At 40.6% G+C, this 14,369-nt stretch overlaps 1 protein-coding gene across 1 annotated transcript in view; it reads right to left on the reverse strand.

Annotated features, from left to right (window-relative positions):
* Positions 1-14,369, reverse strand: part of kcnq5a (potassium voltage-gated channel, KQT-like subfamily, member 5a) — a gene marked incomplete at both ends in the record, with an annotated part of 73,188 nt that overhangs the window by 1,589 nt on the left and 57,230 nt on the right. The window contains 7 exons of the mRNA XM_080036587.1: positions 869-982; positions 2,380-2,496; positions 2,883-3,014; positions 6,099-6,207; positions 7,753-7,994; positions 12,806-12,832; positions 13,727-13,821. Of these exons, the coding sequence (XP_079892713.1) occupies positions 869-982; positions 2,380-2,496; positions 2,883-3,014; positions 6,099-6,207; positions 7,753-7,994; positions 12,806-12,832; positions 13,727-13,821 (836 nt within the window). The remainder of the gene's footprint in view (positions 1-868; positions 983-2,379; positions 2,497-2,882; positions 3,015-6,098; positions 6,208-7,752; positions 7,995-12,805; positions 12,833-13,726; positions 13,822-14,369) is intronic.

Genomic DNA, 14,369 nt, shown 5'->3' on the forward strand with positions numbered 1-14,369 from the left:
AATGATGTAGTTATACAAGAAGGCACCCAAGCTTCATTTCAGGTTATCCGGTGTCAGGTAACAAACCTAAACCAGCGGTAGGATGTTAAGATAAGGGTTAGTAAAACATACATCACACATGGCTTTCCTCTGTCAGTTCTCTTATACGAAACCCTTCAAGAATAAATGAGACAATATCATCAGATTGGATACAATGCTAAATTAAGTTAGCATGGGCTCTTGAACTTAACGAACACACACACACATGAAAAATAAAAATAATAATGTTCACAATTCATAAGGAAAGGGAATAAAAGGCACAAGTAATTTATGATCACTACATCTCAAAGTCAAGGTTTACAAATACATCACGTTTAAGGAGGTTAAAACCTCAAGCTTGACAATGCATTCTGGTGTGAATATATTGAAGTGTTTAAAACTGCTCACAGCCCGTACAGGATAGTCCCTCGGCTTGTAAAATGCCAAAACTAACATTGTTGATCTATGTGTGTTTGTCACCAGCTATTTCTTTATCTTGTGAAATTCTTAAAGCATTGCTGTAATAATGGTGTGTTAGTTAAGTTAATAAAGTATAGTACATTTCTAACATGCATCTACAGTATCTAGAAGAGCAGCACCCAGGAAACAACACACACACACACATTATTTTGTTTCATCTACCACAAAACACATGAATTGAGTGGAAAGCACTTCCAAACAACTGCACACAAGCGAGCAACACACTAATGTTTCCCCCTGTGCAAGCATGTCTGTTTCTCAGTCATTCAGGCATACCCGGGGACTGCAAGGGGACTAATGGTCACCATAAGGGCAACTAATGGGATTCTACTGTAAGTAAAACTCAAATCAAGTGTAATATAAAAATAACCCAGGGCCAGGGAGCTTCTTCTTGCTGTTGCTGTAATAATAGTGCAGGGCGGGAGAGGACATGTTCCTGGGTCGGCTACTCAGGCTAGGACCAGAGCCTGCTGAACTGGCCAGTCTGGAGACAGGAGAAAGACTAGGTCAGATATATCTCTCTGTCTCTCTTTCTCTCACACACACACACACACACACACACACACACACACACACACACACACACACACACACACACACAGACAAACTCGAGCGCACTCACACATGCATGCACGCTTACACACACACACACACACACACACACACACACACACACACACACACAAAAGCATGAAGAAAAAAAGTCCAATGCTGTTATAGCATGCAGGGGTTAGGCCATTAGGGGTTTTCAAAGGCTGGCATTGAAACTGACATTTTTCAGATTTTTATTTATTTATTATTTATTTATTTTTCTTTAACACTGTGATAGTGAACAATAGTTTGATGATTTGATTGTGAAGTGTCATGTAATAAACACACTGCACTGATTATCCCATTCATGAAACACTTCCAAGTGAGGAAGTTTACCATAGACCTAGCCCTAATGAATAGAAGGGGAAGTCATTAGAATGTTCAAATAAAGGGTCAGTTCTCTGAAGTTTTTGGGTTTTGCCTCATCAGTTTTAATGAGGGTGGAGTGGACAATATAATACTACGACTCGATGCAGCCTAGGTAAAACAGCTGGATCTTGTATGAATTAAGATGAACGATTTAGATTCTCCATGCATCTACATTTAAATGTTCCTGTTAGAGGAGGTCCTCAAGGTGCCAAAATCAGGATTATTATTGAGTTTCCAGTGTGACATGAATGAAATACCTTAACATTGCGTGATAAAAAGGACCACTTCTGAAAGATGTGCCAAGAAAAAAAAAGTCAATAACTATTGACTTAAGATTGTTTATAAATGTGTATCATTGAGGCTCAGACCACTACAGTTATTTTCTAACCACATTACATTGATATCCTAAAACCTTAGACATTTTACTGGTGAAACATTGTCCATAATCCTTTGTTTGAGCTCCTTGATGACCTCTGGAGCCAGACCTGGGTCAAACAGACAATTTTATTTATTTTTTCTACTGTTGCAATTTAAAGCGTACTATTTCAGATTCAGTAAACCCCACTTATCACACAGTCCAAGTGGACTAAAACCAACTGAGTTTATTCATACCTGGCCTTCTCAAGTAGGTTGAGTTACGCTATAAAAGGCTTATCAAGAGCACATAAAGCTAACCAGTTGTGTGAGAAAATGGACACAGAGCCACACGTCTTTCCACTAAGTTGGGTTTAAGTTAGCACATCAATGAAATTAAACTAAATCAACAAAAACTTGAGTGACTCTTTTCATTAATGTGAAAGAACGAAGGTTATTTTGGGCTGAATGCTGCTTGACCGAGGTGTGACATCATTAAGGTTTGGTTGTGTTAGCACTATCAGGTTAAACCATTGAAGAACAGATCAGGATGGGGCTTGCTCTAACCCCGGTGAAGACTGTTTCCTCCGGGATTGGCTGTAATATAAATGCAGGGAAGGAGAGGAAAAGGTCTTGTGGCGGCTGCTGAAAGGCCTCGGAGGAGGACCCACTACAGTGTCTAGTCTGGGAGAGAGAGGGGACACAAATGTACATGTACATATACAGTACACACACACACAAACACTGGGTTTAAAAAAAACATAGTTTTCATTTCATTTCAAAGGATTATCTTTAGAGTGATAACATCTACAGGACCAACAGGAACTGCAGCAACATTGGCAGAAACTACTTTTGCAAGGTTTTGGTAAAAATCAAACTATGTTTAAAAAACAATTGATAAATATCCATACAAATAGCAAACATTAGGACAATAGGTTCAAGTTAAAATAGGGGATAAAAACATTTCCCAAATGTATAGAGAATGATTACAAGTTACACTGTTTTGTGTGTGATTTCAATGTGTGTGTGTGTGTGTGTGTGTGTGTGTGTGTGTGTGTGTGTATCCTGACCTAGTCTGAAGGCTCTTGATGCGACAGAGCATGTCCAGGTGTCCTGCAGAGTACTGCTCTATGACGTCCTTCACGTCGTATGGACGCAATGTCTCCTTGAACTTCTTTTTTGCCACGTGAAACTTCATGATCCTAGGCAGACACACAAGTAAAAAGAAAAAGTAAGAGGAAGAGGGATGTTGAAATGTGTAACAAAGTCAAAACACTCTTGAAAAATTAGGATGTAATTGCTACAATGAAGCACTAGATGGTAGCAGCAACTTTGGCAAATCAACAGGATAACCCTGTTGCAGGGAGGGTAATAAAGAAAACATTATTAAAACATAAAATACCATAAGGACTGTCTAACATGAAACCAAAGTTCCCTGTTACTCTTGTCAAATCCATAACAACCACATTGAATGCCTTGGAAACTTGAGTGTAATCCTCCTATCTCCGTCTATTTGGTGCACAGAGCCACTGCTGGGTGAATAATATTGATACAGGTAAGGGATCCAGGCACATGGTGCATTTGGATTCCCCGGTGGCTTCTGCCTTTATCCAGTTGCCTGTTTTTCTCACTTTCTAAATGGAAGCAATGGTGACAGTTGACCCTCTGTAATAACAGTCCAGACCGGGGAGGGGGTGTCCAACCCTCAACCCGACACCCTGGGAAAGCCCTGAGCTACGGCTGCCCATGGAGCAGGCCTGATGGGTGGGCAGGGTGGCTAGGGTTGGGTGGTAGTGGTGATCTGTGTGTGTCTGAGTGTAGAGCAACAGATATGATAGCCATTACTGTTATTGTACAGTCACCTATACCGAACGAAATAACGAAATTGGGAGGTTTGATAGACTTCAGTTCAGTCAAAAACAAATTTATTTTTCTAAACCTGCAAATATGACACAATAACTTGTACATATCATTAAGTGGAGTAATGACTGACTGGATATCATTGCAACTACCATTAAAGAGGGATAATCCAAAAATAAAAATGGCTCCTTAATTTGATTTGTATCAAATGTGGATTTAAAATGATTCTCCTGGAAATGGCTACATAACTTGTACTTTTGGTTAAAATGATAAATAAGACAATTTCCAATTTGTAAAAAGTTGGATGTGCCACACCAAACTGACATTCACACTGTGTTCAGGCAGGAACGAAGTTATCATACAGTACTTAAGATACTGTTGTAGGTTATCACTGCTAATGACAGTAAAGAGTGAAACAGTGTATGGCTTAGTAACAGTTGTCCATACATTGCTTACTATTCTAGAAGATGGTTCATCTTATTTTAGAAAAGATGGGCCATATATGGAACATCTCTGCATTCTGATAAAGTATAAACAGTCCATGCAATAATATCTTTGATATTGTTGAGTATTCATTCTATGGGTGATTTAACTGTAGTGGAGTAAGAAATATTAAGTGAGATTTAACAAAAAACGTGTGATCTGGAGGAGCAGTACAGGAGACAACCTTTTGAGATCATTGATGAGTTGCTAAATATTAAATGTGTTTGCAGAAAAGACTCAGACGCTACTGTTGATTATGGAAAAGGATCAGTAGTTGAGAAACTGCAAATCATTATGACCTTGTCTTGTCCCTTGTCCCCATCTTGCATCTTGTATTACATTTCCAAGATACAGTATTTCCTTTCACCCCAAAGAATCAAATGGCTGTGTCTTTATTACACGAGAGTTCATATTTAGAACTGAAAATCCGGAAAGAAACATCTGAACTTTTATTGACCTGCAGCAAATTATAGCTACTATATGATCTTGAAATCGGAAGTCCAAATTCGCACCAACCTGTAATTTGATGTAATGGAAATCCTGCTTGATCAAGAGATGAATATATGGCCATTTTTACAGTGAAAGATATGAAAAGGGTGAGAAGAAGCGTTGGAGCGAAACAATCAAGTTGGCGCCAGTTGGATAAACATTGGCTCACAGGGTGCTGGTGCCAGTGTAAGAGAGTTAGGTCTGCTGAAGCACACGGACACAATACAAAAACTCCTCTGCAGGGACCCACACAATACAAATACTACCCTGCAGGCAAACCCTCTGCAGGCCATTTAAATAAAGAGAGAAAGATTGGGCAAAAAAAGGGGAAATAAATATAGTTAAAGAAGCTTTGCTTGTGGGAAGCGGACATCATGTGAACCCCTGCACTCTTGGGTGTTTTTCCTATCCAGAATTTCATGTAGAGTGTAGGGAAGGAACACAGTGGGATCTGGGTTGTGTTATAATATTGTGGATTTAATTAACTCTCAAGAGGCTGTTACTGTGAGGGGACAGACAGTACAGAGGGTCTTAACCTATCACTTACAAATATATATATATTGAAAAAACATGTTTCTAACCATCTACAGCAGCCATACTTTGAGATCAACTGTAACTTGTTTGGGTGTATGAAACCAAAACACAGCTGCTTTTGCGTCCCTCTGTCCTTCACACTGAATCATTCATGAACTTTTCAATCAATAGATACAGATCATAAACAGCCTATGAAGAAAGACGGAAGGAAACATCAATCAAAAGGAAATGTGAGCTGACTTCAACAGAAGCTTCAACTACAGATGAGATCATAATGCACCGTACAATCAACAACTAACCAATCGTAAAAGGAGGCACTTCAGTGCATATTGACTGCAACTATTCAAGTTGAGAATCAATAGACACAGGTAAGGAAAAGAAAGTCTTAAGGAAGGAGATGATAATGGGACTCATCAATTAGATGCCCTTTTTCAACAACAAATAACAACAAAATACAAAGGAACAGATAACACCAATACGGAGAGCAGGAGGTCTTAAGTAGAGTGACCGACCCACAGGCAATACTTTTCAACCAAGACGTTCCATCATGGTTTCAGAATTAACAGATTTGATCTGATCTGTTCTGAACGTCATCCGGTTATGCCCGCCCATATCAGACAGTTCGATTTGATTGGTAGCTCCGAATTTTCAGACATAGTTAATGAGCTTTAATGGTTCGTGCACAGACCAGCATGCGGAGCAAATTTAAATTGGCTAGCGGCGAGTTTGGAATTCCAGGGTACCTAGGTTGTGTATTCACACTGTTTTTTTAGCAGCACACACACACAGAACGGCCGAAAGTAGCAGATCATGAGGAGATATTCAATGATTTTGACAACAGGCATTCTCTAGAATTGCTGCCTAGTCCTTTAAAGATGCCTTGGATGAGGTCTAAAATGTGAAGTGTAGCTGTGTCTCACCTGACAGCTCTGATGACAGCCTTGAGCGGAGCGGATAGATCCTCCACGGTGACGTCACAATGGCAGCGTCTCTCATCAAAAGAATCCTCCGTGGTCATTCCTGCGTCCACTGAGAGACACAGACAAGCCCATTCATCATCACGTGTAGCCATGTGCAACATCTTCTCCGGTCTTAAAAGCCGTTACACACGTAACACTCTGCATAGCTGATCTTGACAGGAGTGTCCAAGAATGTTTCAAATTGATACTATTTTGGCTTATAGCATGTGATAATTTATGCCCCGCTTGGATGTCGATCTTTAGGAATGGGCAGCGTGTTGCCAGCTCAGCTATGACAGGTGTAAAAAAGAAGGCATATAAATCCCTGAAACTGCCAATAGTTACGAGAGTGGGAGAGACAGACAGAAAGACGGACACAGAAAGAAGAGAAAGAGGAATAGATAATGCACTGGGGGAAAAGATGGAAAGAGAGTGAATAATGACAAATTGCATAGAGGCTATAAAATCAGCTCAAATAAATGATACGGGGGAATAAAAGGAGAAGCAGAAGTGCTATTAAAACAGTCCGCGTTTTCATTTATAACTGCAGCGTAGCCGTTTCTTGGAAAAGTGAAGAAAACACTGGTGCAAATCACACTGTATACATACATAAAATTGAGAATTAAAGTACATTGGGGATTTATGAAAGTGTATAATCTAAGTCAGTTTTTGGGGAGTTCTCCCAAAATGAAAAAATATCCAACGGAATGAAAAAATAATGTGTGATATTCATCTTCCAATTCTGCATATCCAGAATGTGGAGTGAAAATCCAATAGAAAGCATTTTATCCCACTTAATATTATGGCTGACCATTGGTTTACATAGTTTTTCTCTTCTTGTGCACACCATTTGACAATATTACATTTATATATTCTGTATCAGCTTGTTCTGATTCTTTATTGAATGTATGGAGCAAAGCCTGCTAGCTAGTTCAGGCAGTCATCTAGAGGCATGATTCTACAAATAAACATGACATTCCATACCATACACCCAACCAACCACATTCTCCAAATTGGGCTGCCTATTTAAGCTGCAGGATTTCCCTTCTCGCCACCTTGTCATTGCTGCTGCTCTTGCACCATTGCTCTGCCACACTCTAGATCGCTGCCAGCTTTTCAGCCCCACCACCACCCTCTAGCACCCACCTGTAGGCTCTCGGGGGAAAGATATTTTTATCATCACTCCTCAATATTACATATAAATATATATATGTGGGGAACAACAAACTCTGAGTATATTTTGCTTATTCAAAGCCATGAAGAAAAACAAATCTATTTGATGCACCATTGAATCAAACGGAATATTCACGTAGTCCTGTATGTTAATCCTGACAATCATGGTATCTCCTTGGGATCTCACATAGCACATACAATTATTAAGTGGCAGCAGGTTTTTTGCAATGATTTGCCTTGGTGTTACTATGATGTGTGTTGATCATATACAGCAGCCTATACATTCTCTTCTTCTAAAAATGGGTCATTTGTTAGTAGTGTGTTGGTTGTGTTGGTTGGCTTCCATTTACAGTAAGCAAGACACACAGTCAAAAAGCTTGGCTTGATGACGCATGTTTTGACACATGTTGACACACACACACACACACAGGGTCCCACTCACCATCAGGTACAGCAGTGCGAGTCTGACTCTTCAGCCTCAGTGAGGGCCTGAATCGGGTGCGATCGTTGAAACTCCAGCTCTTCTGCACTTTGGCCGGGCTGCCCCCCATCAGCTCGGGCCCGCCCACTACCTCGTTGCCAGGGGAACAGCGTTGGCGGTCATTGATGGACGTCTGCCTGCTCTTCATGCTCTGACCACGAGGACTCGCCATCCGGACCCGCTCCTTAAAACTCAACTTCTGACTGCAGGGAGTGAGGGAGGGAGGGTAGAAAATAGAAGGAGGGAGAAGAAGAGAAGGGAAGAGAGGAGAGGAGAGAGAAACCATTCAAAGAAGAAAAGAGAATGATTTAGGAGAGAGCAGAAGGAATGGAAATGATGATCCGGAGAGAGAAAAGGTGAGAGGAAATTGGGGAAAGTGAGTCAAAGATGGTGTTGATAAAGAAAGAGAGAGTGTGCAACAGAGGTTGGGGTTGATAAAGAGACACGGGGAGAGAGAAAAAAAATGGATGCTGTCAACACCTAAATCCCCTCAGAGAGTGAGCAGAGTTCAGAGCGCAGACACCGGGCAGGGAGTTCTGTCTATTCCTTCAGCCCAAACATCATCCATCCAGCTTGACATGCCCAAAACACCAGAACACCACAGCCCAGCCAAGCCACCAAAACAAAAAGAAACCTCAGCGCGGGATCCAGAAGTGCTGCAATCCTCACCCTCACATCCCCTGATCACCTATTCATGTATTATACTCTTTTCAAAAAACAATGAGAGTTAACACAATTTTTCTTTTTTAAAGGCGATGTTGTGAAGCATGGTCACATAAACACATAATCACCACACTCATTTTGAAACTATACCTTAAACAAATGAGACCAAAAAAAGCTTGAACATGTTCCATTGTTTAGTTTTATTTGGGGGGAAATTTTGTTTCAAGGATGATAAAGCCAAATCATCAATCATTCGATTAATGAACATCAGCCACATTATAAAAATGGAAAAGAGAAATTAAAATGTCCACATGATGTTCAGCTCTCTGGTAACTTTCAATAGGACGGTGGGGATGCAGCAAGTTCTCATTCAATGAGACCCACCACTGCACTCGACTATTGTGTCGCATAAGAGGCAAAGAGACCAGCATGCAATGCAGCAGCCAAATGAAAGAGAGACAGAGAGAGAGAGAGAGAGAGAGAGAGAGATGAAGGGTTGTTTTTCCAATTTTTTAAATGACAGTTTTTTAGTCAATCTTAATCATTTTAACATGAGTGTTTTTTGCTTACATATGGCAACACCTTAGAAACTCTGCCATGTTATTTTTTCTCCTTGTTTTTTTATTTCCAATGATTTCTCAAACACCTGTGAAATATTATCTTTACTTTCTTAGAAACTTTATTTAATAATTTACAGCACACAACAAAGCCCTTTCACCAATGTTTAAGACTGAACCAAATACTATAAGCAATGCAAAAAAAATGTTTCCCTGAGTCTGCTTTATCCTGTTCAAACTGACAGGGTTGAATACATCTCTTTATGTTATTTTTTTTTTTTTTTTTTTACAAATAATTGGACTAACATATGGCTTAAACTAATAAAAAAGAAGACAAATAATATAAATCAAACATTTTTCATGTGGCTAGACAATTTCTAGGGCGGCCAGGGACATTTATTCCCTTTCAATAAAAAAATAAAAGGGGAATTTGACCTTGTATTTAGACCTTTTTTTTGCACTTACCGATACAACAACTTTTTAAATTTAAATTTATGACAAGATCATGGCAAGCAACATCCCATGATGATATCTACCTAATCATTTTGATGATGATAGGAGATCAACATGCATTTGTTGAATGCAGCAAATGTTTAACTACATTCGTACATCTTTTAAATTTTTTTATTATTGGGTCCTTTTAAAAAAGATTCTACTTTAACAGTGTAAAGATCAATTGTGGTGGAATTCCCCTTTAATTTGTAATATGGTAACAATGTCTTGTTTGCATTTGGCAGGCAGCAGGCAGCAGAAGTCGTCTAAGACAAAGTCCCTTGTAGGATAAAAGGTATTGAGGCGAGAGGACATTTTGTTTTCTTTGTTCTCCTCCATGCTATTAGTAAATCATGGCCGCATGTCATGGGACTAAGGGCAGGGCAGAGAGGATGCTTGGTAGTACTGTCTGCAGGTACCTCCTAATCCTATGTTTCCGATAGCACCTTCTGAAGAGCCTCCTATTACTTAGACCCTTACTAGAGCGAAGTAAGGAGGGAGAGACGAATGGAAAGAGATGAAGGAGGACATAGATTAAAAGATGAATCCACCAGAGGAAAGGGGGATGAGAAATTCTCTGCTGTCAATATTGATGCAGCGTAGTAAACACACAGAGAAAAAAGGGCAGCGGACATATTACAGAAGGAGGAGGGGAACGGGTGAACAGGTATTTGTGGAAGGTGAACCTACCTGAAATCGTTTTTTTTATTCTCTTATTTTGGGATAGCAAATACAGTATATTGATTATGGGAATTCCTGACACACATCATGCTAGCGCCAATCAAAGCTATAACCAATTCAAAGCTATAGCCAATTCAAAGCATTACTCTGTACATGTGCAACCTGGACTCTTATTTGTCCAAAAAACAGCTGACCAAACCTCTAACCAGATGCTTTAGTGATAAACTACATACATTTGTCTTGCCTGGGTTTGGCTCTCCAATCCTGTACGAAAGCTCCAAATCAACTTTTAAAAAAAGCACCTAAATCATAGCTCCTCTGCACCATTTCCCTGACAATGCCTTCCTGCAGTGTTAAGTAAAGTAAGTCTGGTGAAACGGCCCTATTCGCATTCAATTTGGTGCCGTGGACATGAAATTTGGTGTGTTTGCCAGTTTAGTCAAGTTTGCTTATAGTTTGGTGTGAATGTTGCCGTTTAAACACTGCGGAGGACTAAACTGAACTCTTATGAACACAAGCACATATCAATGCAATGCAATTTGGAATAAATGTTTTATTTCCCTATAAGCTTTGAACACTAACACTTAGATGATGAGAAATAGTGTCCAGGTTGAAATTACTAAGATAATCATTGTTTTTATTATGTTACTGCGGTCAAATTAAACTTCAATGTCTGCAGGTGGGACAAACACACACGCACGCACGCACGTACACACACACACACACACACACACACACACACACACACACACTCACACACACACACACACACACAGGGCCACCTGCACACACATAAACTCCACATTAAACCCCCATTACCCTTTATTTCATGTTGCCTCTCGCTGCCAATATCCAGCGCACTTACACCCAGCGTGATGTCCGCCGTTGCACTTTGTGGTGTGCCTCATGTTTACTACTACTGGTGTTTACAAGTCTGCTTAAACGAGGAACACCAACAGTTTACCACGGCACCTACCGCCGCCCAGCAGCCGGCAGTCTGTCAAACCACTAATAACACGGAGGAGCGCTGTGCGTACACATACAGAAGAGGAAAAAGTGTAATGAAAGTGTGCATAATTAGGATTTCACAAGTCTTAATTGCACTTGGCTGTAACAAACGTTTCTAAGAAAGTAAAGCGTAATGAAACACAGCCCTTTAAACTGAAAGGATTTCTGACGGATGGACGTTGTTGTGGATGCGACGAAGCCTAATTAAATGTTGCACGTTTACTCATGTGTTTGACTGAGGGTATAAACTTTGTTTTATACGTTGTATATGTGTTTGTGTGTGTTTGCGCACAGCTGTCTTGTGTTTAAATGCCTAAGAAGCTGCTGGCTTAGCATAAGGCCCCCAAAAAGAAGTGGCGCACTGTAAAAACTATACTAGCATAATTAAAACTCACAAATCTCTGTCTTTTTCCCCCTCTCTAAAAAAATCCCCTCTTCCCCTGCTCCTCTCCCCTTTATTCAACTTTGCTCTGTCTCTCCTAGACTTGTGTTTGATGAGGTATATAAATACCATCCCAATGGAAAAAGTGCGTCATGGTACAGACATGGTACAGACTCCTGCCTTTGAAGGCGTGCGTGGGCAAACTCACACACACACACTCACACTCTCACTCACACTCACACACACACACACACACACACAGACACACACACACACACACACACACACACACACACACACGTCGACAAAGACAAAAGGCCCATCATGCGGTGCACAATCACTCTAATTAATGTTTCTTACTTAAGTCCCATTCTCGGTAACAACAGAATTATCAGAGTGAAGGTTTCATATGTATATAAATACTAGCAATATAGATGAAAACAAATACGCCACAACTGCTTTCATTTTTTCAAAGATATTTTTTTCTAATGTGTAAATAACGTCTTAGTCTTTCACTGAATCAATCAATAAACCGAGCAAGCAACAAATCAATTCATCAACATGTATCAACCATTTGATGGGCGCAATCGTCTATTGACCCAGAAACCATACTGTCATGGTCTGTCTTTGTCTTGTCTTGTTTTGGTGGTTCCCTGTGTTTCCTGTTTTATTTTGGTATGTCTGTCTTGTTCCTCCCCATGTCCTGTCAAGTTTCCCTCCTGTTTGATTACTGCTCCCTCCCCTAATGTGTCCCACCTGTTCCTCGTTGTCTACCCTGTCTTGTGTGTGTGTATTTAACTCCTTGTGTGTCATTGTTCTGTGTCTTTGCATTGTGCGTGTTGGTGAGTTCTCTGTGGCCCTCTTGCCTTCCCTGTATTTTTGCCTTTTTGCTTTCCTTGTATTTTGGAGTTAAATAAATGAGCGTTTTCTTGAACGGTCTGCATCTGGGTCCTCCCTGCCTGCCTGCTAACCACCCCGTAACACATTCACCATTACCTGGTTAATGTCAATACATCAATAAATAATATAAATAAAAGTTAATCATTGTACCCATTTGTAAACAGACAATGGATGGACTAAAGAATTGACTAAACGAGCCAATGAACCAGATAAAAGTAGATGTTACACTTATAAGGAAACAGTATTTATATGGCATTTTAATTATATTCGTTTATCATGTTGGGTGTATGTGGTTGTGTCTGTGGAGGAATGAGCTGAGAGTCACACAAACCTGTAGGTCGTCTCTCCCTGCTCTTTCCTTCAGGGGTTAGTGGGATAGAGAAGAGACAAAGAGAGAGATATCAGTATTCCAGGAATATTAAAATAGCATTATACAGACGTTTCCACTAATGGATATTTGGAAGGTATCAAGCCAAAAAGGGAAAACAAAAAGAAAGCAGCTTTAATTTAATGGGCTTGATTATTTACAAGCAACATGCAAACTATGGCCATGCATGGTGAGAGTAAAGTGTCAGCTGAAAGTGAGACACGGAAATCAGAAAGGCAAGGATGGAAGTCTGGTGTGTATGTGTGTCTGGGAGAAAGCAGGAATGCTAAATCCTGCTTCACTGTTGAACCACATAATTCCTGTAAATTGATATTGTGTTTGGAAAACTGAAAAGTGCGGCCAAACGGACAAGGATTATTCTTTTTAACTGAACCAAAGCTAAAAACCCTTTAGCATTAAATGAGCCTGAAGTCAGATACAACCCAAATTAAGACCATATTATATGATTGTAAAATGTTTATTATTCCTAATCCTATTTTTATTTGTAATGATTTAGTATCAAAATAATTGAGGAATGTTGAATGTTTGCAAGAACCATCTCATAAGTAATTACCATTAACAGAATACCTCATCAACTTCCCAAGTGCTGTTCAGTAAGGCACGTAACTGTCTGAATGTGAGAAGTGGGTTAAAGACCATGCGGGCTATAAGCAAACCATCCCTGATTGTGAGAAAAAGATGTTAATGCAGATAGGATTATGGAAGAATGGTTGCAATGCTGCATCACAGTGAGTCATACAGTTAGAAAAAAGACTGGAATCTACACCGATGGAGATGAGCAGACGCCAGCTGAGGAGGAAGAGATGAGGAGAAGGGGCTGGAGGAGCAGCGGCCATGTTTGTAAGTCTGTAAGTGGTTACCTACTTGGCGGGGCTGCAGGTATGCAACGCCTTCAAATGAGGCTTCCAGGTAGCAATGGAAACCGAGTTCTCATCAGCAGCATAACTACGCCAGACACACTACGTGCAGAGTCGACAGGATCAATGAAAATAATGGTAAAATGAAACAATAAACAGGGTTAAGTGTGGGAGGAAAAAAATTCAAATTAAAACGGGGCGAGGGAGGGAGGGAGGGAACAAATAAGTTGGGTATAGAAAGTGAGAGAAAGGAAAAGGAAGAGGAAGGAAAAAAGGAAGAGCTTATTAGTTTTTTTGGGGGTAGGGGGTAATGTTGATGCACAGTAGTTGGGGAAGGGGGTCGTCAGAGGAAGGGAGGGGCGGGGGGGTGATGGTGGTGTGGATGGAGTTGGAGGTGGAAGTGGTGGAGGTGGGGATACATGCCTGAGGGGGGACAGGGCACTTTGGTAGTGGTGCCAGGTGGCTCGGAGGTAGGGACGAACACCTTCAGTGGAGTACAGACGCCAAGCCGCCTGGGTGGGGAAGGGGGAGCAGAGACGGACAGGACGCACACACACGCACACACACACACACAAACACACACACACGGTCGCACGCAAACACACAAACGTGACACAAAAGGGAGCAATGACACAAACATGGTGAAGAAA

This window comes from Ammodytes marinus (assembly GCF_949987685.1).
Source record: "Ammodytes marinus genome assembly, chromosome: 11".
Classification (NCBI taxonomy): domain Eukaryota; kingdom Metazoa; phylum Chordata; class Actinopteri; order Uranoscopiformes; family Ammodytidae; genus Ammodytes; species Ammodytes marinus.